This window comes from Sphaeramia orbicularis, chromosome 12 (genome assembly GCF_902148855.1).
Source record: "Sphaeramia orbicularis chromosome 12, fSphaOr1.1, whole genome shotgun sequence".
NCBI classification, from domain to species: Eukaryota; Metazoa; Chordata; class Actinopteri; order Kurtiformes; family Apogonidae; genus Sphaeramia; species Sphaeramia orbicularis.
This window is the reverse complement of record NC_043968.1, coordinates 18484925-18512506: the sequence shown is the minus strand read 5'-3', so window position 1 is coordinate 18512506 and position 27582 is coordinate 18484925. Positions and strand designations below refer to the sequence as shown.

The 27582-nt window shown below is 38.6% G+C and overlaps 2 protein-coding genes across 2 annotated transcripts; one reads left to right on the top strand and one right to left on the bottom strand.

Annotated features, from left to right (window-relative positions):
* Positions 1-958: 958 nt before the first annotated feature.
* On the top strand, positions 959-17787 carry aebp1a (AE binding protein 1a). Its single transcript, XM_030150149.1, has 20 exons — positions 959-1622; positions 5207-5485; positions 5699-5758; positions 7228-7284; positions 7383-7442; positions 7547-7606; positions 8944-9021; positions 9932-10041; positions 10154-10293; positions 11446-11530; positions 11621-11765; positions 12145-12224; positions 12334-12457; positions 13444-13640; positions 14576-14749; positions 14843-14968; positions 15379-15625; positions 16110-16249; positions 16641-16740; positions 16853-17787. Exons 1-20 carry the CDS (start codon positions 1379-1381, stop codon positions 17389-17391), a joined length of 3045 nt encoding a protein of 1014 aa, XP_030006009.1. The 5' UTR covers positions 959-1378; the 3' UTR covers positions 17392-17787.
* A 479-nt stretch (positions 17788-18266) lies between these two features.
* Positions 18267-26648, bottom strand: ddx56 (DEAD (Asp-Glu-Ala-Asp) box helicase 56). Its single transcript, XM_030150150.1, has 14 exons — positions 26563-26648; positions 25121-25282; positions 24800-24954; positions 24511-24681; positions 22923-23013; positions 22509-22750; positions 22174-22317; positions 21810-21923; positions 21299-21393; positions 21139-21212; positions 20940-21029; positions 20754-20859; positions 20565-20665; positions 18267-19619 (listed from the first exon to the last, which is right to left on the bottom strand). The coding sequence occupies exons 1-14, from the start codon at positions 26617-26619 to the stop codon at positions 19548-19550; spliced, it is 1674 nt and encodes a 557-aa protein (XP_030006010.1). The 5' UTR covers positions 26620-26648; the 3' UTR covers positions 18267-19547.
* Positions 26649-27582: the final 934 nt, after the last annotated feature.

Sequence of the window (27582 nt, the reverse complement as noted above, 5' to 3'; positions counted from 1 at the left end):
ACCTTGATGTAGGTTAACTTCAACAGTGAAAATATGTTCTGCTGGAAAGTGAAGGAGACAGGATTTATTTGTTTTTCCTCCAGACCGAACATCAGACCAGTCGGAGCCATCACAGTCACTTCACATTTGATTTTTATGAGGGGAATCTAAGTGCCCCTTCAGTCTGAGCTGCTTCACAGTGAAACTTTTTTCCTAACTGCTGTGCCGAATTCAGTCTTTAAGTTAAAAATTAATCAAATTGCCAATTAATAGATTGATTGCTTATAAAGAGCAGTTTTGTAGCCCATTTCAGATGTTTATGGTGGTTTTCTGGCATGGAAATCTGCTTTTGCCTGGCACGAAACAGTGGAAAGACAAAGACAAGGACAATTTTGGATGTTAAAATGTCAGATTGTAGAGAGTAAAACTAACAATTAAATGTATTATTTAAGCTGAATGAGTTATGGTTACTTCACGTCTGCTGAATTTATTCATATGTGTGAGTAACTTTACTCATGAGCCTTAAAAGGAGGATTATTCCATATGTCAGTGATGTATTTATGGCTTGTTACACTGCTCCCTAGTGGCAAAGAAGGTAGTTTTGAAGAGAGGCAAGCATTATTGGCCATACCAGACAAAGAAAAGCTGTAGCAGCAAAACCCTTGTGAAAACTGAAGTGTGAAGGCATGCATTTACAGCTCAGTAACGCTGCTTTTCATTTGTAAGGAGGTTGTCAGTCCTAGTCAGATTTAACACATTCCAAATCCACATGAGTCTGGTTGGGAAGCCGTCACTCCGTGTTCCATTGGTGACTGTGAACAATTCTGAGGGTAAAATTTATTCCTTACTCTCTTCCTTTCCTCCCTACCTCCCTCAGAGGAATGTCACATGTGGTAGTTGCTCCTCCCCCTTTGCTAAGAGAAGAGTAAAGGGGGAAAGGGGGTGAAGGGCCATGAGGGAGAGATGTGACTGAAGGAGAATGAGAGAGAAGAGGAGGAGGAGGAGGAGGAGGAGGAGGGAGGTGTGTTGCTGTTGCCGCTGCTGCTCAAAACTACTCCAGACAGATGCATTTCCTCCCCTCCAACTCTTCCAGGAGGCTGCTCTAAAACTCCCAGCACTAAAAAGTTTTGCAGCTCTCTGCATGCTGACACTCCATCAGAAAGGAAGCAGCTCTGGTGTCTCATCATTTTGTTCTCAGTGTCTGCAGAAGGCATGACTTTCGAGAGTTCATAAGGACTTCAAAGTCTGGTGGCCAGAGCTTTGCATCTGCAGGTCAGATGTTGTGAGTCTGCCCTGACATTCAGAGTTTAGTTTTACAGCTGGTTCCATATACGAGGGGAGTTCCTGGAGTACGCTGGGTCTGTCTCATCCCAGTCACTGGAGTGTTTCCATCAGCGAGATGAGGACTGAGGTGTTTGTCCTTTTGGTAGCTGTGAGCCTGTGCTGCGCTTTGGTTTGGGCTGGTGAAGATGTAAAGGAGAAGGATCTAGACGGAGTCCAGGTCCAGGTGAGAGAGGCCCGAGGACTGGTCAAGAACAGGAGACAGGTAGAGGACAGGAAAATGTCAGATGAGCCCGCTGAAGTAGTGGAAGAGGAGAAGACAAAACCAAAGAAGAAGAAAACACCTGAGGAAATAGAGGCAGGTAAGAAGCAGCTTATTGGAGGATAACAAGAACATATGCATATGTTGTCACAGAATGTGCTTTTTGTTCATCTGTAACTGATTTTAAGAAGGAAATATATATGAAAGCTTAATTTGTCTTGACCTCCTGGCCTCTTCTCCTTTCCAAGCTCTTAACCACAGCTTGCCGCCAAGAATCTTGAGGATACGCAGACAGGAAAGGCTGCAATCACTCTTTGAGACAGGGAAATATTTGGTTTGAACCGTTATCTAATGTTCTGCCTCCACCTTCTTTTCTACACCTCATTTACTCTTCTCAGAGGACAATCTGTTTACCTCCATGTAGAGACTCAGAGGCTTTACAAAGTTTTCAGAGAACACAATAGTAGAGTAGTTGGAAGGTTTTGTTTTTTTTTTTGTTTTTTTTTTTTACAAAATCATCACAGTGAGTCAGAGATGACAAAGCAAAACCTACAGTGATTCAGCTGGTGGTCTGACATTTTCTTGGCAGTAAAAACCAAACCACTGCTTACATGACTTGCTCTCTTGGCCAGGAATACAGGTTGTACATAAACAACTGCAAAACTTTTGGTAGCTTGTTTTTCATCAAGCTCAATGGTTAGACAATGAGCTTTTATCGTGAGGGTGGTGGCCGTTAAAAGTTTGTACTTCAATTAGACTTACAAGACAAAACACATCTGTAAAAAATACAAAGAATGAGCAACAGCACAAGTATTTCCACTATGATTTTCCATAAGTGGAGCACACAGGATTTACGAGACAGCACAGTTTCAGTAGCATTGACGAAATGGCACCGATGTTCTCAATGTTAACTTTCCGCTGCATGAAGCAAAACCACAAGCCATAGCAGCCAGAGCTATTCATGTGTGGCTGATTTAGGTTCCATAAAGAGCCATAATTAACAAAACTTGAGACCTAAAACTATTCTCTAAAGTTTTGTTGATCCAGAGGCTGTGCTGAGCATGCACATTCTTTATTAACAGAACCCTGTTTAGCAGTGACACTTTACAATTCCAAAAATATGTTTATATGAACAGAAATGAAGACATTGGAAGGAGAATCAGATGTTCTCCAATGAAACTAAGTGTTGCTAAATCCTCAGAAATTCCCAGAAAAGGTGAATAATATTACTGAAAAGTGGCCACCCTTTACATCATACATGCGTAATGAACTGGCTTGGAGGAATTGTTGTGTTTAAAGACCAGTGGAACATCAGGAAACATGTACAGCAGAAAACAAGCAACCCTCTGTATGTGCGTTGGAGTCTGATGGTTTTATAACAAGGTTGGATTAAAGCTCTCCTCTCTGTAATATTCCCTGCAATTCAACATGAAACTACCTACACTATACTTTCAAGTCTATAAGCAGTTTCTCATCAAACACTTCAGAAAAGCTTGTAACACAACACCTATAAACATGCAGCCTTTGAGTCTGGAGGCTTATTCATCCATCTGTTTGTTTTTGACCATGCGATCTTAAAAACAACTACACTGTAAACAACATTATGTGGTTTTGCTGTTTCCATAAAAGTTGGGAAACACAGCAAAACTAAAATCTGTGAGTTGTTAATTTGTGTAATCTTGATCTGTGAAATGTCCAAAGAAATGATTTTCATCATTTTCACCAGGCAACTTAATTCGATTTTGTAAATAGAACCAAATTTAGATTTTGATGCCTGCAACAAACTCAAAACAAGTTGGGACAGAGACTTAAAAGTTTATAGAATGTACCATTAACACTGTTCTGTAGTATTCCCCAGTTAGCAGGTTAATTGCAAACAGGTGAGTAGATCATGTTGAACATAAGGGGAGCATGAACCAAAGGGTCTTTGCAGATATAGGTCATGGCTCAACACTTTGCACCATACTCTCTTCAAAAAGATCAATTATCAACACAAACTGAACTACAAAATGTTATGAAAAGATTGAAGGAGTCAAGGGAGACCTCAAAGCACATAGCCCAAGGACAGAAATCACTGGTGAATGTGCGGGACCTTTGATCCTCAGGTGGGGAAGCATGTGAAGCTGTCATGTTAGCGTGATGAAAATAGAAACATGGGCTCAGGAGGACCTCAGAGAAGTGTTGTCATTCAGTGCATTCAGAAATGCAACATGATAGAAGAGTAAGAAGAGGTATATCAGTGCTCTGCAGAATAAAACGTTTGAGTCCTCTGGAACCAAGTTTTTCTCAGATGAACTAGAAGACAATGGGAGTGTGTACTGTAGTCAGAGAAGCTCATGTTCAAAAACCGATTTGCCAAAAGAAGCATCTGTGATGGTCTGGGGTTGCATCGGTGTCCAATAGCTGATTTGCATATGTGCAAAGGATGATTGATGTGAAGGTATAGATTAAAGTTTTACAGAGATAGATGCTCACAGCCTCATTCTGCAACAGTTCCAACAGTGTGGCTTCAGAGTCACAGAGAGCTGGACTGTCCTGCCTCCAGTCCACATCTGTCTCCTATTGAAAATGTATGGACATAATGAGGAAAAGAATTAGACACAGCCGCCACAGACTGTTGAGTGGCTCAAGTCTTGGAAACAGCAAGAATGGACAAAAAAAATCCTCTTGCTTAACTGACAAACATAGTACCCTCAGTTCACAAAGCATTGTGATAAGAGGGAAAGATGATGTAGCATTGTCCCAACAGCTTTGTATTTTTAAGGCATTAAAATCTTTTGTCGCCTCGTGCAAAATCAAATAAGTGATCAGTAAAAACAATGAAATCTTTTATTTGTAATTTTGCCATTCAAATTAAGGTTCGAGCTAATAAACAAATCACAGATTTTAGTTTTATTGCATTTCAGTAAATGGTCCAGCTGATCTGGAAATGAGGTTTGTACAATAGAACTGACTGCCTCAAAATATCATTTTATGTAATTATGTACTGATTGAACTAGCACTGAGAAGTGAATTTAAACCAGAATACAACAATACAATTTGTATTTCTGTGTGTACAAGGCTATAACAGGCTACTGACTGCATGCTCTTTTGATGGTAGGCTTCCAGATCTCAGCCTTTGGTGGGTACTCTGTGTCATGATTTTACAGTGCATTTAGAAGAAAGAGAAAAAAAAAAACAACTGGTAGTAAAAACCACTGAACCATCATCCATTTCCCTTAACCCAACATTAGACCAGACTTTACATAACTCTCCTGTCATGCACACTGAAGTAATGACTGCACAGGAACAGCTCGCTACAGAGATTATTAGGTCTTGGCAAAGTCCTTCATTCTGCTGAGTGCTTTCTCCTTTGGTCTCGGACCAAAATAAGCCTCTGACCTGGCTGAATTCTTCTCTGTCAGAATGAACCCTGCTGCGTTTGTGTGTTAGCGGTGGTAGCGTCTGTCTGAGCTTCACTTTCGTTTTATTGCCCTGACCTGTAGTAAATGCATCTGCACTGACAAACAAATTGAGTAAACTATAAAAACCAACTGAAGAGAAATATTTAGCAATAAAAAGTAATGAAACACTACAAAATGTTTTTATGTGACTTGTATGGTTTTGTGTTATATATGCATGTAAACAGACATGCTGGTTTCAAATTAACTAAATGTTTCCTTTTCTGCACATATTCTTCTGTAGCCAGGGCAAAGAAAGCAGCAGAGAAGGAGGCAAAAGCCAAGAAACAGAAAGGCCCTAAGCCCACCAAAAAGCCCAAAGCCCCAAAACCTACCAAAAAACCCAAGACACCAAAACCCACAAAGAAGCCCAAGGCTACGAAGAAACCAAAGGCAACAACACCAACGATGGCAACAACTACAACCACCACCACCACCACCACTACTGTGCAGCCAGACATTAAACATCCCAGTCTGGAGGAGGAAGAGGAGAAACTGTTCATTGAACTCGGCTGGGACAAATGTATGTATACTTTAGGAAGAAGAAAATGGAAGAAATTATGTACAGTTACAAATCAAGACGATAATAACTGTAACAGATGTGTAAACAGAACAGATAACTCTTTCATCAAACTCACATTATGAACATTTGACGATCTCACTGAATTACACGTGTTATATGCAGCCTGTGAAAGTGTCTGTGTTATAAGCATTTAACACTTTGTCTTTATTTTAGTGTTTCACCCTGTCACCACAAAGGCATCTGAGTGGGAGGAGCCTGTGGAGCCAGACCTGGGTAAGATACACATGACTTCTGTTGAACACAAAGTAGAATTAAATAAATAAATAAATAAATAAATAAATAGTTGTATCTGTTTGTCTGTGTTTAAAATAAATAATAATAAATAAAATAATGCTCTTCTTTTTTCCATTTTGTAGTGGGTGGTATCTAATGTTAAGGGGCGGTCACCTACTGTGTTTGTAGAGTTCATATTTCCTAAACTAAAAAGAGCTCAATGAACAAAACACACAGTAGATCTAATAATGAGGGAACTGTTACAATTTTGGGCCACTGTAGTTTAGGGTGATAAGGGATCTAAGTGGTTATAATCTGCAATTTCACCATTAGATTTCACTAAATATTAGACATTGAACCTTTAACTGAACAGAAAATGTGACTCTTATTTATTTTTGTCCATATTATTTAAATTAGCATGTATGTTTATATAGAGCATCACTCACTATATGCAAAAGTTAGTCACAACAGAACAATCAATTTAGCACATTTGTTAAGCTAATTTATACACAATGCATTCAAGAATTAACTAAACAAATCTGATAAATTGCACATATGACAACAACACCATCACAATTTAATTTGTTTCACATGATGTCAAAGTGATCAAGTGATGAACAAGTCACTTCACTGACTCTTAGGACATCAGACCTGTTTCTGAAAATATGGAGCCCATTCCTGAAAAGGAAAGGAATGAGAACTGATCTCAAATCATATACAACAAATGAAATGTTGATTCCCATTGATTCTTTAAAAAAATGTTTATTATTATTATTATTATTATTATTATTATTATTATTATTATTATTATTATTATTATTATTATTAGCAGTAGTAGTAGTAGTAGTAGTAGTAGTATTACAGTAGTACCAGTAGCAGTACTTTCCCTTTTATATTGCTGGGCATTATATTGTTCTTTAACTGAAGAACTATAGAGTGGTGTTAGCGGGAGGAAGGAGGGTAGGCAATGGTACTAATATGTCTGTAGATTTAGGCTTCCCTATCCATCCATATATATATTTATGTGTGGATGTTAATGTTATGATTGTGCAAACAAGCTGGCGTTGCCTTATTTATATTTTAAAATACCTTACATCTTCAACATCTCTAGCTAAAACTCCTACTAAACATCCTGACCCAGACAACTGCAATGTCAGGTTTCATCTACATGTCAGGGCTGAGAGTATTATGAGGTTTTTTATGACAAAGTTTTTGTCTGCCAACAAGGTTACGAGGGCTGTGAAAATGCAACATTTTATGTAAAGACTCCTGCTCTCCATTAAACAGATTTATTATTTGAATGTTTTCAACAGGTTTTTTCCCTTCTCTGGTTCTTTTAATGTGATAAAATTTAGTGTCCTGTATGTGTCTCCATGTTTCCTCAAGTATCTTTTACTGGGTAATAGAAGTATTTTGCCAATAAAAGCAACACAAGAGCTGGATTTCGTAAAACTACGGTTTTTCTACAGATAAGATGCGTCGAAACAAACAAACTACAACTACTGAGGTCATCATGTACATACCAGGTAGAGTAAATCTGACATAATATACAGACTGGTATTAGACAGTGTGTTTCCTTTTAACTGTAAAGCACAACGTGATTATCTGTTTTCTTCTGTTTTAGAGGAAACCACTGCCATCCCATACATTGGTCCATGGTACGAAGAATATGACTATGCGGATTGTAAGTCTACCAGTGAAATGGATGTAATAATGACCACTTTTGCACACTCTTCACCTATCAGTCAAGAGTTCACTGTTGTCTTCATCTGCTGTTTTTCTTCAAAGTGGCAGCGAAAAAACAAGAAGAGGAGGAGGAGAGAGCTCGAAAGGAAAAAGCAGAAAAAGGTTGGATTTTATTCTCTTGATGGAAAGAAAGTGCATGTCCTTGTTAGTGCAGAATGGGACAGAATGACTAGGGTGAAAGAGCAGATAGATGTGGAAACAGAAAACATACATAAAATGATTTGATGACAAAGTCTGATCTCTACAGATTAAAATTACTTGTAGTTTTCTTATTAAAGAAAGGAAAGTTAGCATTACTTAACTGAAGGCCAAGTTTACCACTGAGGCCTAATAAACATCTAAATCTTTAACATTTAATTCCAGTATTGCATCCATGCTCCAGTTTAACATCCGCGTTTATGTTCTTCTTCTTCTTCTGTGCATACTTTGCTTTGTATCTGGGAAAGTTAACACCACCTGTAGATCAGTGGAACAGTGTGTCCACAGCAGTTGGATTGTGTATCTGATCACTTGTATGCACATGCATAATGCTGGGGGTCTAAATCTCCATAAAACAACATTCAATTTTAATGTTGCTTTAATGTAAATGTATAATATATCTTGGAACATACTGTATAGATATTCTCTGTGTCATTTTGTGGCAGCAGTGAGTTGAATGATTTATCAAGTTAATGTTTTATGTAAATTAAAATAGAGGGGTACAAACATCACAAAAGAATTGCTGGCAAATTATCTTGTTATTTTTCAGGTTGAAATAATTACTGGGTAAATTTCTGTTTTTACCATGAATCAGGCATAGGTACAAGCTACCGTCTCAATACTACAGATCTGATATTTGACTGAGTTTGAAATGCCTAAAGCTAGCTCAGTACTTTTTAACATTGTGTTGGGGGTCTTGCCATTCATAGCTTTATGCCACACTCTACCTTGTACAAAAACAGTGACCATAGTCTGTATATAATGGACAACCCCTTTAATGCATTCTGCAAAATAGTATAGTTGCAGGAGCTGTGGGTTTGCATTTGGAATAAACTTTGCAACCAGAGTCTGTGCAGTTAAAATGCATTAGGTAACAGCACATTAGCAGTGTGTGGGCAATACCACTGTCCATCATGAGGCACACTCTTATTGAACATTTGAGTTTTTAGTTTGGCTCATGTCAACATCTATAATTCAAGCAGTGACTGGGGCAGCTGTGTCGTCCATCTTTTGTATGCAGTCAATGATAAACCTTGCGGCCTCTCTATTATTTGAGATATTAACTCATATAGACAAAGTGACCCATATTTTAGATGAAAAACACATGAGGAATGCACTAGTGGAAATGAAGGTGCACTGTACAGCACATATGGAAATGTTTTGCGTTATGGTTGGCTGGAAAGTAGGGTCCATGTGAAAACATGTTTAGACACATATTGTTTTCCCATTACTCTCTAAAGCTGAGCGGCTGCGGAAGCAGTGGGAGGAGGAAGAAGAGGAGAGACTGAGGCAGATTTCTGTGCCTGCTGAACCAAAGAGTAAGAAAATCACTTTTTCTCCAAGACTTTTTACCTTTCATTTCTTTTTTGGATTATTTTAGAAATAAAAGCATAAAGACTGAAGAGTTGATTCTGTTGAGCTTGACTTTAATCCATAAAGACCCAGTGCTACTTTTGTGGCAGTTTCCAAATGTATTTTTCTCTCTATTTTTACCTTTCTGAAGTGATTTATCACCCTTTATTCTAATACTATCCTCTGTATTTTGCTTTTTTTTTCAGTAAAAATCAGGCATTTTACTATATTTAATTCACTGATCATGTAGATGATCATATAAAGCTCAAATTAAAGTTGAGGCTAACTTTATCAAAAACAGAGAAAAATGAAGAAAAAGTGACTTTTTCAGTAAAATTTATCATTAACTGAACATAAACCCGGTGCCCTTTGTCACTGATCCAACTCCATGGGTTTTACTGGTGAATCAGTGTTGTAGAAGATGATGGTGTTTCCACGTTCACTACAGAGCCTCTGAAAGTCCAAATGGGTCATATCTGATGACCATGAAAAGATGACGAACTGCATTTTACACCAATTATTTATATGTATTAGTAGGATTATTACATCAACAGGTTTTACACATTTTAGATTAGTAGATGGTTTTGTTCATCGGGTGCTGTTTTGGTCTTTATGGGTTAAGAAGAAGAATAAGTTTTATTGATTAAGACTGAAAGCATTACATCCAACTGTAATGTTTAGAAAAGGCTAATATCATATATGAATTCACTAGATTTAGTTTTACAGGATCTAGTTCTTCTCAGAAGTAAAACTCTTTGACGACTTGTTAACAGCTGCAGTGTCACCCCCACAGGGGATGAGCCAGTGAGTGTTTTGAATTAGAGTTTTGTCAGACAGATCCTGTTTGTGTGAGTCTGTGTTTGTTTTTCTTCTCAGAGTGTCCTCCTCTGGGCTTGGAGTCTCACCGTGTGGAAGACGACCAACTGCTGGCTTCCTCTCAGGGTCACCACGGCTTCACGGCACAAAGGGGACGCCTCAACATGCAGGTACACATTAGCACATTTAGGAAAACTGGGAGTCTGAAGTACAACGTCCAAGTACAATGTTTCCAAATTTGTCGTCATAGTAAAATTTAAACACTGCTGCGGTTGTGTGCAGGGTTCTGAGAATGAAGATGATCTGTATGGAGGAGCTTGGTGTGCAGAGCCAGAGGAAAAAGACCACTGGTTTCAGGTTGATGCTCACAAAGAAGTGGAGTTCACAGGGGTCATCACTCAGGGAAGAAACTCAGAACAACAGTGAGTCCTGCTGCAGCTTCACTTCTTTTAAAGCATGAAGTGATGTAGCCCTGATTGTTTTTGCTCTCAGTCTATGGAAATAGGGTGGGAAACCTGTATCCATAAACCAAAGATCTCTTAACAGCCTAGTTAACAGGCAACATAATTTTTCTATATTTATGTAGAATAATAAATTACATTGATATGTATTGATATGTATTGATTAAATCATTGTAATTGTTGTCCAGCGTCTTATGAGGGTTAAGATGCAATGTAATGTTTATAGTTGTGTCTGTAAATCTACCTTAGACTACGCCTTTATTTTTACCATTTCCTTTCTATAGCAGTTGGCCTCCATTAAAGATAGGGTAGGAGATCCTGGAAAAACGGTTCGATCAAGCTACATTTTGAAAATACACAATTCAAAGTCCAAACCCCTTTCTTCAGACTTCCCCCTAAAGCTACACCTCCAGACTATCGGATTGTACTCATAGAGGGGGGAGGGACAAATGGCAGTTGAGTTTGATAGACATATCACCATTCAATCATTTCGATGGGCCGTTTAAAACGATTGGATGGGGTTTTTTCAGTATTGTCCGTTCCACAGGTGTCTCAATTTTTTTTGTGTGTGTGTTAGATTATTTATTTAATTGGTTGCAATTGGGGTGTGAAGGGGATTTTAAGCAATATAGTAAAACATGCTCCAGGAAAACATCTCCTACCCCACCTTTAAAGGTATATTTCAACCTGCACCTTCACTGGTAGAAGTCACTAAATATGAGACATTGACCCTTTAAAAGAACGGACAACATAGCAAGAAATAAACCATAGTTTGTGAGGTGTGTAAATAAAGTGGTCAGTCTTACAATTGGATATCTGAAGTTGCTGAGCTTTGACCACCTTCCAAACACTTCAATATTCACACTCCTTTTAGCTCTATTTGAGTCTCCACCAAGTGATATTTGGTTGTTTAGTGAATTTACGCTCAAAACAGTGCACTACAAAAATGCTAACTGCTTCTGAGAAGACTAGTTTTATCAGGGTTTTTATGTCTTTTACACAATAATTTCCTCAGTAAAATATTCATTAGTTTATTTTTCTTTGCCTGGCAGTGACAGTTTTCCACACAGATCAGTTATAATATGAAACTGATTAATATAATTTATTTTCTAGCGAGGATTTTGTGTCGTCCTATTTCGTGGCCTTCAGCAATGACAGTCGTGATTGGACGATACTTCATGACGGCTATGCAGAATGGGTGAGTGAAAGCTAAATGATGCAGATTATGTCCAAGAAGACATTGAATCATCATAGTGTAGCTTCTTTTCGCTTTGCTTCTTTATTACAGTTGTTTTATGGAAATGTGGATAAAGACACCCCAGTGATGAGTCAGTTTGCCACTCCTGTGGTGGCACGCTACATCCGCATCCTGCCTCAGAGCTGGAATGGCAGCCTGTGTCTCAGAGCAGAGATCCTGGCCTGTCAACTACCAAGTCAGTATAACAGAAAATAGTCCGTAACATTATTTATCTTAATGGTTTCATCAGTTTGGAGAGTTTTATGGGGCTTTCGGGGCCTTTGGGACTTCTTTGAGTTGCTCATTCCACTGAAGAATACGTAATCCTCCACTGGAAGAAAAACTCAGCTTTTGCCAAACTCAGAGTAAAGTTTCAAGAGTCACAGTCTATTTCAAAACTTAAACCACATATGGCCAGCATTGCAGGTGTATTACATAACACATGTCATTAAACAGATGAAGTTTTTAATTCCATTTTCTATTGCCATCAGCATTAAAGTATAAAAAGCCTCATACACCAGTGTCCTTTCTGCAGCCAAAACTATAACCTACTCTGAACACATGTCTTGTTTTAGGCAGCTACCAAAGTGAGAATGAAGTCAACCCATCAGACGACCTGGACTTCAGACACCACAACTACAAAGAGATGAGACAGGTCTTTAAGTCGGATGACTCAGTAGTGGTGCTGCAGAACATCTGTAACTGTTATTTTTGCAAACTATAAAAGAATTGATCTGTTTTTCTTTCCTGCATGTGTCATCCAGATGATGAAGGTGATCAACGAGGAGTGTCCAAACATCACCAGAATCTACAACATCGGTAAAAGCTCCCAGGGCCTGAAGATGTACGCCATGGAAATCTCTGACAACCCAGGGGAGCATGAGACAGGTAAACACAAGGTTAAAGGGTGTCACATGTGCTTATGAGTCTGTCCATCAGAGGATGCATGAGTGATACAATCATCCCATTTGCTGAACAGCTGTTTGACAGACAGAGAATCAGAGCATGTGGCTCATGTCAGGGCTGTCCAAGTCAAATGAATTGTAAACTGTGTCCCTTGTCTAAGAATTGATACCATGTGTTCATATGACGAGAAGCAGCTGAAGATGACAATGGGAGGATATACTGTATTCTTAAAAACTGGTTGACTCATGACTGTCTGAAACAACTTGAGATCACTTGCATCCAATCTGAAACATTTTCCATCCTAACCAGCAAAACCTTGACTCGAGGCCGCACAGAAATACATTATGATTGTTCCCATTGCTTCATAGTGAGGCAACTTTGATGATGGATGTTTTGTTTTGTTCACACATACTAGCACGTTGACCCTTGGGGAACAAGTGTTCTAGATGTGGTGGATAAGAAGCCTACTTCTGAGTCTGATACAGTTCATTCCTTTACTTTCTTGGTAAATTCCACTGGCATGTCTGTTTCTGATGAAATCTGAAATTAGCAACGGAATTTGTACTTGATGAAATTTGACACCATGGCAACGTGGCCCTATTGTTTATCTGTTGCTAGGTAACCCACTTCAATTCTATGATTCTGTGATTCTGGGCAGGACTATTGTGAAGCGATTCTTTTCCATAATTATTAATATCTCCCAAAATATTTGTCCTATCAACTTGCCGTTTTCACTAGTCTCTTCCTTGACCAAAAATACATAAGTATGCCAAACTACAGCAGTCAGCTCTTTCCAGATTTTGTGAGATGCCAGAGACACACAGACAGTCCCTTTTATAATATAGATTTCTTGATGTATTTTTCTATGTCCAGCTCTTAAGTCAAGGTGAACACATGAATGTACAGTCATCCAGTAGCACCTGCAGCTTCATTCACATGTCTGAACCTTGTCATCTCTCCATCTCCAGGTGAACCAGAATTTCGTTACACAGCTGGTCTCCATGGCAACGAGGCACTGGGTCGTGAACTGCTTCTCCTGCTGATGCAGTTTCTGTGCAAGGAGTACAATGATGAAAACCCAAGAGTGCGCCGTCTGGTGGACGGAGTGAGGATACACCTGGTGCCCTCACTTAACCCTGACGCTTATGAGTTGGCCTATGAGATGGTACGTTCAGATCTGGCAACATTTTAAATCAGATTACTAGTCATGATAAGGTTTAAGATTTTTACCCTCAGATGTTTCCCAGAGGAGAGGCTGATATTTAGGAGCTTTTTATTCATATCAACATATGTTGTGCCACATTATGTTTTAACTGTGCATGTAAATAATGTAATAATTTCCCCCCTCATTATGTAATAACGCCGCATTTTATAATAACATGTTGCATTTTGTAATAAAATTCTTGAACGCATTTTGTAATAACTTATTACGTATTTCAACAGCTATTACAAAATGTGGGTGTAGCACTTTTTTTTTAAAAAAAAGGAAATGTAATTATTTGGTGCATTATGTAATAAACCATTGGAAAACCATTAAAATTGATGCCCTAAGTGGAAAAACCATCTTACCAGCAAAACAACATTAAGCATTCCAGCTTAATTAGAATTTTTTTTTAAACTAGTAGGATGCTTCATTGGTCAAAGCTAAATCAAATGTAACTGTATTCATTATAATGGAGAATGTGTTTGCAGGAGAAACAAAAGCTGCACTAATTAAGTCTTACTGACAAGAAACTTACTGGTGCACCGAAATTTGAAGGACACAATACGTAATAAGTTATTACAAAATGCGTTCAAGAATTTTATTGCAAAATGTGGCATGTTATTACAAAATGAGGGTGGAAATTATCACATTACATATGGCACCATTATTACATACTGCAGCATTATAACATATTATCGCTATCCTGAAATAATTGCTTAACTCATGACATATTCTACTATTGTTATGAGTTATTTTCCAGATTGAGACCATACTATAAACCATAATGTTAAGGAGTTAGAATAAATATGACATGTTTGCAAGTGAAATGTCCTCTTTTGTTACACAAGTACAATGAATTTTGCAGGAACCATGACATGTTTTTGACTTGTCTCCAGGGCTCAGAGATGGGGAACTGGGCACTGGGTCACTGGACTGAAGAGGGCTACGATATCTTCCAGAATTTCCCAGATCTCAACAGCATCTTATGGGGGGCCGAGGACAGAGGCTGGGTCCCACGTATAGTACCCAATCATCACATCCCCCTCCCAGAAAACTTCCTCAATGGCTCTGTGAGACTGACTAGCATCAGTAAAATGTGCATCTGATACTTTTGTCCTGTACTAATCCTGACAGTCACATGTTTCTGTCTCTTGCTTTCACAGATTGCTGTTGAGACAAAGGCCATCATATCCTGGATGGAGCGCAGCCCCTTTGTGCTGGGAGCTAACTTACAGGGGGGAGAAAAAATGGTTTTGTACCCATTTGACATGCAGCGTCCACCCATTTCTGTAAGGCTGGTTTATACAAGTCACTTTATACAGAAAAAATTATTCTACCACCCTTGTTTTCTTCAATTTCTTGTTCATTTTAATGCCTGGTACAACTAAAGGTACATTTGTTTGGACAAATATAATTAAGAGCTGATATCTATCCATTTTCCATGTTTTCTTGATAATAACCAAAATCACTTCAGTTCTTACATCAATATCTATGGCACTGTACTGCCAAAAACAGTGCTTTTAGGCATTCCATGTTTTCTTTTCTGTCTGTTTTAGTCAAATGATACACACAGCAGTTAAAACTTTATTGCATAACCATTGTTTTTTGATGACTTTTGACAGTCTAATAATTTTTTCCACAACTGTACATGAGCTATTGTGCACAAGTGTCATAATCCTTTATTATGTTAATGTTTAAGCTAACGGACAACCGCCGTTGGAGATCAAACACTGAGATGAACGACGAGACCTGGGCCCGCATTCAGAGGCAGAATGAGGGGGCTCTGAGGGAGACACCAGATGATGCCATGTTCCGCTGGTTGGCAATGTCATATGCTCACAGCCACCTCACCATGACAGAAACCTACAGAGGCTCCTGCCATGGCGATGACGTGACCGGGGGCCAGGGTATCATCAACAGAGCCAGCTGGAAGCCAACGGTGGGCAGTAAGTGATAACAAAGGACATATGTAACTTTAGAGACACCAAATGAACTTAGGTGAAGAGCCAGAGCACCTGAAATGCTCTAAGGTTTAGGTATTCTATCATATTATCATCAGTGGAAGTACGTAGAGGCTTTATTGATGTAAATGTACAAATAACCACACTATGTAAATACTACAGTATAAGTAAAAGAACACATTATTATCAAAGTGTACTGTTCAATGTACGAAAAGTAAAATATGTTTCTCAAAGTTTATCGCAGTCCTTAAAAAATAACACTTTTGGAGATATGTGGTTTTCACTATAAAGTAACAAAGGCTGTCAGACAAAACATTTGTCTTTGAGATGTAACATAGTGGATGAGTTTGCTAGTTGTCTATCAGTCAAAGTACTTAGACATATTCTACCACTGTTTATGTCAAACAGGCAGAAGTTATCAAATATTCAATTACAATCTGCCAACGCTGTCTGTCACCTTTTGCTGCAGGTATGAATGACTTCAGCTACCTGCACACCAACTGCTTCGAGCTCTCCATCTTCTTAGGCTGTGACAAGTTCCCCCATGAAAGTGAACTACCTCTAGAGTGGGAGAACAACCGCGAGTCCCTGCTGTCTTTCATGGAACAAGTAAGACCTGAGTGGATACGACCTGAGCTGCCTGTCTACTGGGAATCTTGACAACAAATCCTAAAAATCTGTCAAGGATCATGTCAGACCTGTACATCTGAAAAGTGCCAGTGGTCAGTCACACGTACAGTGTATCCAAGACAGTTTTAAGCTGTTTTACTCACTTTAGAGTTACGTCGCAACAAAACTCATTTTTATGCAGCTACCTCTGAGGTCTAACAGAGTAAAGGTGATGCTCACACTGTAGATTGAATGAACTATTACTGTAAATCTAGTCTCTCTATTGATTTCCATTGAAACTAGAAATAATGTTTCTATTTTGTCTGGAACCTGCGTTTTTGTGTGTGTGTGTGTGTGTGTGTGTGTGTGTGTGTTCTGTTTTCTGTGCTAGGTAAATCGTGGTATAAAGGGCATAGTGAAAGATGTGGAAGGAAACCCACTGTCTAATGCCACCATAACAGTGGAGGGAATAAGGCACGATGTCAGAACTGGTAGGTTGAGATCCTTTACAAAGAGACAGTCTGTGAAAATCCCAGCTCTGCTCACAGTTAAAGTCACACAGTTAAAGTCACACACTGATTTCCAACACTTGTGTCATTTTAGCTGCAGGCGGTGATTACTGGCGGCTGCTGAACCCTGGAGAGTACCGAGTAACAGCCAAGGCTGACGGCTACACCCCTCAGACCAGACTCTGCATGGTGGGTTATGACACTGGAGCCACTCCATGCAGCTTCACCTTACCCAAATCCAACTGGGACCGCATCAAACAGATCATGGCGCTTAGTGGCAAGAGGCCCATTCGACTTGTCCCTAAGAAGGTGACGACTCCATCCACCACTACAGTCGTCCCCACCACAGAAAGTCATATCAGCGCCCAGAGGTCAGAGCGCCTCAGGCGGCTCAGGCTGCTGCGTTTACGCAGGATGCGTATGCAGAGACAGAGAGGCAGGCTCAGTACCACTCCTGTTGCCACGACAACAACAACAACAGTTCCTACAACAATACCTGAAACCGAGAGCACAACTTCCTGGTATGACTCCTGGTTTCCTGTGGACAACTGGTCAACTGAGAACCCGTTCGATAGCATCAACTTTGACTCGGTGCCGACACAGGACTATCCTTTTGAATACACTATTGATTGATTCCTACACCCAGAGATCCTACATTTATATCATTAAGCACTGCAGCGTCACAGCTTTTCACATACACAATCATTATTTAGTCTTTGGAAGGTTTTGAAGATTTGACGTTTGGCGAAGGCTGTAATTTTAGAAGCACGTCCCTAAGATTGTTATTTTTGGAAAAACTTTACAGAGAATTTAACTGTAAAAAAGGGCCTCTGCTGAGCAGAGACTTTACAGCACATTTGGCTCTTTGTTCAACAAATCTATATACTCGATATACAAACAGTATGCAGTTAGGCACTTCTCCATATGTATATCTTTTTGTATGGCTATACAATGTGAATGCTCCATTCAATTAAACTGATTCAATGTAATGTTAACTGCATTTGATTAAAATAAAGTTATTTTATAAAATATGCTTGCATGCATTTTTTTTTGTTTTTGTCCTTAAGTCAGTAAGAACTTAACCTCCGACAGAATGATTTATTGATGATCAATACATGGTAATGACGAAAAAATATATATTAATAGAGAAAAGCCAGCATTTGTTGCTGACGCTCGCTCAGTGTCAGCAGAGTCAAGTAGAATCAAGTAGTTTACAAGAAAAATATTGTTTTTCTAATTCTGCTATGGCAATGACATAATGGCATGAGAGACAACAATGAAGATGGCAAAAAATGGCAAAAAACAGTCGACAACTGATAAAATACAGCAAGTTTAGTGGAAAACACACTGACAGGTCTTCTAATTGTGTTCTGGAAACTCAACAGTATGCCTCTTCTGCTGCTTTATGTAGTAGGGAATAACAAAAACAGAAAAACCACAAAGATGCATTCAGTTCTTATCACTATGAATTAATGTTACGAAAAATGTTGATTCAAGCTTTGCAGGCATACTGTTAAAACAAGCTGTGTTCATAAGAAGAACACCACATAAAGTTAGCAGGCTCTCAGGAAGGCACAAACAGTTTGGGCAAACTCCAAAATGTCAACAGTCCATGGGAGGTTGTTTTGTGTCTAATCATTCGTGATCTAGGGATAAGTCCTGATGGCAACTTACCATTTAAAAAAAAAAACACTTACATAAATAAGTCCATTTATCTCCATTCAAACAAGGTCATGTATTCAACTAAATTAACTCTATCTCCAAATGCATGGTCTAAGGTGTAAGTATGATCTCACCCATGGAGGAAATTACTAAATCAGACTTTAAGCAAGTCTAAAATTTGGAGATTATTATCAGTGTCATAAAGTTAACATTTCCTCATTCCTGAAAGAGTCAGTGCTGAAAAACTGAGCAGATACTAATTTTATCCCACTATTTCCTTGTCTGTTCTTTCCTCCTCCGTAACTTAAGTATCTTGTGTCATATCACGCGGCGATGTGAACAAATAGCGAAGATCACTTTTCTCATGTTGAACTGCAGGTGGAGGGATCAGGTTTTCATTTTATGCATAACACAATGACAGGTTTTCCAAAGAAAGGTCTTAAAACTAAAAAGGTGGGAGTGTAAACTTAAATTAGGACACAACTTTGTCACTGTGGATTATAAAGGAGAACTCAAAGCACTTCTGAATAATTCAACCTGACAAGAAATCACATCAAAACTACTTTGTTGAAAAAATAACTCATGAAAAACAGATAACTGATTTCTGACGCTAAAGCCAAAAGAAAAGATTGGAAGAATTATTTAAGATTTTTTACTTCCTACATATTTTTATTTTATGTCACTAGTCCAGATTCCAAGGATGTCGATGTTTCTAGAAATCCTAAATTCCAAGGATTGTTGCTAACTTGTGATGTACCACCTTTGCTATTGTTGACAGTTTACATTCACCAATTAAACACACAAAATCTAAAAAAGACTGAATACCAATTTTCTTTTTATTCATAAAGGTTGTATTAGAAACAGGTCCTCAGCTCCTCTTGTAATGTGGTCCATCCTTGTGGATTTGAGTCCAGTTTCAAACTGATGTTCACTGTCTTTTTCACATGGTTCAGGAGACTAAAGTCCATTTTCTCAGTGGCGTATTGATCTTCAACAGATCATAAAATCCCTTAGTTCACTTTTCTTGAGCCAAAACCAGACAGCAAATTGTCCTCCAGGCGAATGTCTCACTCTGCATCCAGGACTGATAACGTTCATGTGTTCTGCAGCTGCAGCGATAACCGGCTTCATTTGGCTTTTCTGTTTCTCCCTCCTGTATAATGGAAACTCTTCAGTGGGTTCTTCCCCTGGACATTTTTCTATGTGAGAAAGATTTATTGTACATTTATTGTAGCGAACATGATTTTGCCTTTGCATTTTTGGATTTCTTTGTATTTTTAAACTGGAAACATTCTCACCATTATGAGTATGATCATCCTAACCTACAATGGCACCAATTTCCAGGTTTTTTTTCTCCAACTAAAGTGTTGTAAGTTGTAGGATTAGCCTATTTATAAATATCCATTACATACTCAGTACCAGCACATCATACTGATTATATGCTGAAATTGTGATCACGCACTGTTTTTCAGGAGTTCTATATCTCTATGTTGTGCAGACCGTTAACATTACTCTGTAGTTAAAGAGCAATACACAGGTTAGCAACCATAAATAATTAATGTGTGGTATAAAGGTGGAGTAAACTGGTTCTAAAGCACGTGAATGAACATTTTAATGACATGAGTTTGGAGCTGTCAAGGTTTTCAGCATGCATCAAAAACAAGACAGTGTTTCATAATAGAAGTGTCGTATAATGATCCGTCTGTTCAAGAAAAACATTTTTCTCGGCTACAGTGCCAAAAGTAAGCAAAACTCATTGTACATGAGCGCTCGTACAACTTCTACTGTTGACTGACCCCTCAGCTCACATTCTGTGGTGATTTATTACTTTATCATTATTCTAAAGTCATATTAGATTATTAGGTGTTAAAAGAAATACTGCAGATGTGAAACAATTTATATACATTGGACTCTTACAGTATGCAGTGACTGCATTGAAGAGAAAAATATCTTAATCTATATATTCAGAAAAACAATTAACACCATATTGTAGGACATCAGATAGTCGACTTGTTTCTCTAAGTACTTTAACAGAATTTGAAAAAAAGACTGTAAATAGACACTTCATCAGAATTTTTATATTAAAACTATGTCATAGAGTCTTAATTGTGTAATTCTACCTGTTTGGTCACATTATTTCTCACCTTGAAACTGGGCTTGGCAACACCCTGTGGTTTGGGCTTTTCCCTCCTCTTCCTCCTCCTCCCTGACAGGGGGTTGATGATCCCTCTCAGCGTTTCAGGAACTGGATGATAGTAAAAATATCAGTTAACACTGAGGAGTGTCCGTGCTGTCATTTTTACACAGAAAATTCAAGCCTGTATGCATCTTACCAAGATAGTCAGGTACGTTCTTCATGTGGGGTTTGATGACAGCCGGATGCAGGTCTTTGTCATGTCTGAGCAGCTGCAGATCTCTGGGGTTGTCCTCAAAATATGTCTGATTGACAGCAGAAACATCCAATTAGCACGTGGCCATATGTTTCTATTGGTCTCTACTGAGAAGTGAAGATTCCTCACCTTTAGTTTTTCTGAATTGAGCAGCTCCTGTTTGATCTCCTTCAGTCTGGCCTCCTTTACTGCCTGCTTTGTCACTGAACGCATTGCATCCTACATACAAATACAAGTGAAACATTCAAACGTAGATCTAGAATGCTGAAACGGAGCTTTAAATCCTGTGGTTTTGACTGTACACAACACAAAAGGAGAACACACTTACCCGACACCGGTACCGGAAGCCTTCGATCTCCTCCATTTTAAACTGATAAGGTTTCAGAGCACAGTCTGAATTGTCTACAAACAGATCATACATTCTCCTTCATAAAACTGTAATTAGGATTTCAGGTAGATTTGAACAAATGCAAACACCTGTCATTTACCTCCCATGAGGGCCTCCTCCACCTGTGACAGCAGATCAAGCTCAGTGTGTGCAATGAAAGACAGAGCCGTGCCTGGGTTGTCTGCCCTTGCCGTTCTACAAAATAAAAAACAGCACATGGTTTTTCATATTTACTTCATCAGCATGAAGGAAAAGTATCTTCAAAGCACTGAAGTTATATTAAAGACACAAAAAAAATGCTATTTCTAGATTTATTTTCAAGTTTTGCATTTAATATTTTATACAGATTACTGTCTTGCCTAAGTAAAACCAAAAATCCTAATACTGTATTCTTCATATTTCAAGCCTCTGGATTAAATATAACAGTTTTGTGTAATTTCTACACCTTAAACTGGAAAACTTGAAGTAAAAAATTTTCGCAGACATTTTTTAAAGTAAACTCAAATGAGAACACATCAGGTAGCTGGGCGTGTAACGAGTATGTAAGTGACTTTTAGTGTTTGATCATGAACTGAATCACCAGACTTATGTTCCACAGTAGTAACGTTTACCTTCCCACTCGATGAATATAGGACTCTACAGTCGTGGGAAAGTCAAAGTTGATGACATTGGCAACATTTTGGAAGTCCACACCCCTGGAAACTCCGTACTCCTTGTCCTTATTTCTTCAAATACACAACAGAGAAATGAGAATCAGTGTGCCACCACAAATCTACAAACGTAATCAAATCTTTTAGAGTCTGATGTGATATCTCTGCTCAATAGCTTTAATTAGTAAAAGCAGAACACTGAAAGTATTTTAAGAGTGTAAATGAATGACAAGCCAAAGAGTCTCTGGAAGAACCCCTGATGAAAGCATTGTATTAGTGTTATCAGTCTACAATGTGTCGAATACAGGGATCTTGTTTGACTCACTTCCCCCCTTTCTCTGTGGACTTTTTCTTCTTCCCTTTGCCTGCAGGCGTCTGTGGTGCAGCCGTGGGATCGGCCAAACTCTGCTCATCTGTAGCAATGATGTAGTCATAAAAGCCTTGGTTAAACTGGGTGATGATATGACACCTGCAAAAGATGAAAACCAACAGGCAGAAGTGAATTCATGTCACACTGAAGATTCTGATTTCCTCCTTAATCCCTAAGAGAAGTTCATGTGTCCTTCAGTTTAAGAGAGAAAGGAAAAGAAAAAGGAAAAATTGAATAAAAACTTGACAATTGCACAAATTTAAAGCATATCCTCTTGTCCGTCCTCTCACCTCGACTGTACAGGCAGTTCAGAGTTCAGTACGCAGGCAGGAATACTAAACTGTTCCAGAAACAGTTTGAGTCTGTAGCATCTGTCCACTTCTCCCACAAACAGCAGTGTCTTCCCCTGAACGAGGCGCAGTTTCAGCAGCGTGTAGATGAGCAGGAACTTGTCCTCCTCCTCACATTTGATGCTATATTGCTGTAGCTGGCTGCTGTCAGGAAGCTGAGAGCCCTGAAGCTTCAAAATCACCTATGAGAGCCCAGTTTAGAGGATTTAAGGAGCACAACTGGAGTGACTATTAAGATCAGCTATCACTTAAAAACACAAACATCACACAGTGGGTTCTGAGTTAAACTTTTTAGGCTTTGTAAAATGCATAAGGCAAAGTATGAATGTGAAATAAACTTGAAAGTGACATTACCGGATTGTGTAGCAGAAGCTCCTTTAAAGTCTGAACATCCTCAGTGAAGGTGGCTGACATCAGGAATGACTGGTAGATCTTCGGCAAATGACTGTCCAAATAATACACAGATTTTAACAACAATATTCATTAGAAGAACAGAGATACCCCATGTTTAATAAATATTACTAGCAAAGAAGCTAGTAGTGTTTCTTTGGAGTTTAATTTCTCTGTCTTTGTCCATGTGTTATAAAAACCATAATCAAACTAGAAGCACTCGGAGAGCGCAGACCTCCGCCAAGGCTGATCAGTGGCCCCCCCCGTGGGCCCCCCCACCCCCGATCACCACCAAAATGTAATCATTTCTTCCTTATCCCATTTCCAACAAACCCTGAAAATTTCATCCAAATCTGTCCATAACTTTTTGAGTTATGATGCACACTAACGGACAGACAAACAAACAAACAGACAGACAAACAAACAAACCCTGGCAAAAACATAACCTCCTTGGCGGAGGTAATAATTACAAGCAACCTAAAGGACCCGCTTATTGAACTAAACTGTGAATCATCATCCAGGTTTGTGTGCTTAATGCCTTTATTTTATTTTCTGCTCATTAACTTTCTAGTATCACACATGAGACAAAAACAGACAGGCTCACCCTGCATGAAAATCACATATTTTTCCTAATCAGATCTTTTGAGATCAACAGGCTGCACTGTTATGAGTAAACAGACCAGATCAGACTTGCATGTCCTGAAATCACCGGTCTGTGTGTTTTAGTTGCTGTGGTATCAATAGCGGCATCAGTAACTACGTAGCTGTGACTTTATGGCTTTGTGTTATCTTAACCTTTGTCTGAACAAAAGCCTATTTATAGTCGCCGGAGACTATCTTAATATTTGTTTAGTCCCTGTAGTTCTCTATTAGTGCTTGGCCTGTGATAGCACAGATTCTGCTCAGTATTTCAGTGACTTTGGATATGACATTGTTTGGCATGTCACTGTGTGTTAGTGCTGTGCAGACTTATAAAAAAAAAAAAATCTGTAAATGCCAAAAAATGGACTTGGGACTTTCATTCTGACCAAACCAGAGAGCAGCTGGCAGATGAAATTCACAAAATGCATGCACGTAGATATCTGGTTATCTCCTAGATCACTAGACGCAAAACCAAAACTAAAGCCAAAAATAACATGATAATGGTCTGTCAGCTGGAAGATAAACAACAGTTTATAACAAACTGGAAGAAAACTCCAAGACCTATTTAGGTCTACACGTGACCATGCTGTGAGAATAAAGGCATTTTAATGCTTAAAGAGAGTGCCTTGGAGTTTTCTTCCTGTTTGAAATTTACTTTATGAATTCCTTTTCCAAAGAGCACCTCAAACAAACTCTTTTTTTGGGTCCTAGAAATATTCCTTCCCATGATTTTGTAGAAACAATGGCTCATTTTATGATACTCTTCTGCCCCCATGTGGCAAACACAAAGTATGAAGTTTGTACGCTTGAAAAGTCAGACCCCTACTCTTTTACCTCAAGAAATGAGTAAATGTAACAATGAGCCCTTACAGTCAATGCTTCAGAGTAAAGATCAGTGTATTTGTCTCACCACAACAAGTTTTTCAGGTCTGCTTCAAAGCCAAAAGAGAAGAGCAGGTCGGCCTCATCTACAACAAGCATTTCGAGGGATGAATGCAGGACCAGGTTCTGGGCGTTAAGATGAGCCAGGACACGGGATGGGGTCCCAACGACCACATCAGGTTTCTCCATTAAGATAGGTCTGGCCAAACACACCAAGAACATCATTTAAACACACTGACAAGCTGCCTCAATAACACCTGACACATTAAATATGTACCACGTGTAAATGTCCCCTATAAATTAAAGAGTGAGCGGACCTTTGTGCAGACAGGTCGGCCTTGGCAGAGATATCCGCAACTCGGACGTCCCTTGAGCAGAAGGCTGTTAACTGCCGTATCATGGTCTGAACCTGCTGACCCAGCTCCTTGGTTGGTACCAGGATCAGTGCTCTCACATCCTGCTCACGAACGCTCTGAAGATGTAATCATGAAAGGTCAGGTCATGGAGACTGACAAAAAACAGCTCAACAAAATGTACATAGTACAGAAAACCTGTTTACTTAAGAGATAATGATGGTTCTAAATAACAACTCAGTGAAGTAAGGACACATAAAAGATGATCATTTTGGTTTTCTTCACCTGCTTAGAGTCCAGGATACGCTGGATGATGGGTACAGCATAAGCAGCGGTTTTTCCTGAACCAGTCCGGGCTCTGGCCAAAAGGTCTTTCCCTTCCAGAGCTAGAGGGATGGCCCTTTCCTGGATCAAAGTGGGCTGGGACCAACCTAGGTCTGCGACCGCCTTAACAGTAAAGGATTATTTCACACATTAATGACAGTATTTACAGAGCAGCCATTTCATTAAATTATGAGCAGACATTTTAATGGCTTGGTAAGTAAAACCATTACTTTAAAAAAAAAAAAAAAGTTTTCTCTTGTTGCTAATTAATAATATTTTCATCCTTGTTTAATACTGTGATGATGATGAGAATGAGAATCAATGGTGACAACAAGTAAGTAAATAGGTATCAGACACATTTTTTTCTCTGAATCATTGATTGGTCAATAAATGTACATCTTACAGGTGGAAATGCATCAGAGAGCTGCACAAACACACAAATCAAATTACAATATCAGCCTGCAAAAATATATAACTGCAGAAGTCTGCAATGTACAGGTCCCACTGTGTTTGTGTTGGATTCAGTGACTCTGAGCAGAGAGGAGTAGTGTGAAACATTGTGAAATGTTATAGAATATGTCATACCAAGTTAAATTTGCATGTCGAGTTGGGAAAAATACATATTTCAAAAGTATCCATACTCTAACAATAGACTCAGGTCACAATCTCAACTCATAATATTGTCGACATTAACTGCAATATGATTTCCATTTTCTAATAATGCATTTGTCACAATAAAGCCAGCAAAATTTGACTTAAATAAAATCATTGGACCCACATATTAAGGCTAAGAGGTGGTCAGTAGCTAACAGCTGTGGTAAAAAGGCACCTAAAACTCTAGGAGCTGTTTTCAGTACATGGATTACATGGAGATTGGTGATCACTAATATGTGAAATATTTGATATTTGTGTTTGGTATTCTACGTATCATTAACTTATTGTAGAGTCATTTCTCTGATGTATGACTGTGGCCCTGACCGTGTAAATCATGTCACCTGTGCTGCTGCCTATCATGGTCATGACACTCGCGTAAAATAGATTCTGTGTGGATTTACAAATTAAATAATTAAGAAAAGAGCTTAACGTAACTCCATTATGTTAACCGTAGACTATCTCAAAATAAGGATACATTATAGGAAATTACAGACAATTTTACATATTGACGGGACAGCAAATATGGTAAACTATCGTTTGTACAGTAACAGTGAACACTGTAATCATTCTAAGACAAACTTGTTCTTCGTGTTGCATGTTCTCTGCTAGTTCACGAGATTGTTGACAATTTTGCACGATCTTTAACAACTGTAGCTCAAGTTTCTCCGACTTTTAATCTTCGTTTCGTGGTTCGACATTTCATCAACTATCTATTTTACGTTTAATGCCATTGTCATTTGCTTTATTACCTTTAAAAGACGGTCGTCTAAGCCCATTTCATGAAACTGTAACCTCTCCGCGGCCATCTCTCCACCTCACTACACTCACACGTGCGTCGCTAGATTTTTACGTCATGTGGCGTTTACGGACCCGCTCGCTCTCAGGATCACCCCGTTTCCATCTGCATTGAACATTCATGAAACCATTCTATTTTAGGTTGTATTCATTATAAATTACAGTACAAAACAAAGATGTTCTTATAAATATTATAAAGATTTAGATAGAAAAATATATAGAAGTGATATCGAGGTCGTTATAATATATATTTTTTGGTCAAAGATAATAACAGTTTAGTGTTGCTAATCAGTTGTTGAAGAATTCAGCTCTAATTCTAGATACCGTCCATAGCAGCTGTATTATTCTAATGTGACTGTCCCATTGTAATTTTTTATGTGTTTTAACTGCTCTTATGTTTCATATAACATGTATTTGGACTTAGAGATATAACTGTTGCAGTAGACTAATGTGTTTCCAGTGGGGACTGGGCAGATCCTGCTCTGCTATATCATCTTAAAACTCTGTCTTATAGAGCACCATGTCAAAATCACTCTTCTTTTTTTCATAGTACATCATTCAATAAGGTTTAATTTGGCTATTCACAGAGACATGACGTTTGGACTCTTAATATGTCCACAAAATCCTTCATATGTGGGCCACTTACTTGTTTATAGTGTCAGCCCTAAGACAAGGAAGAATTGTCATATAGAAAAATAATATACACAATATGTAATAGTACAAAATGTGATGTGAAAAAATATATAAAAGTAATCATATTCAGTGGCACTATGTGTTGCATTATGAGGTTATTATATATATAAGTACTAGTGAATGTTAGTATTCCTGATCATATCCACCAGGGTACGGTCATTATTTGCATTTTGCTTTCTCTGCGCTCTTTTTTTTTTATAGTAAAGATCAAGTCTACAACTTGTGGATATCATTCTTTTGTTTATGTTTATGCAGTTTTGTGTGTTCTGCATTTCCAGCTT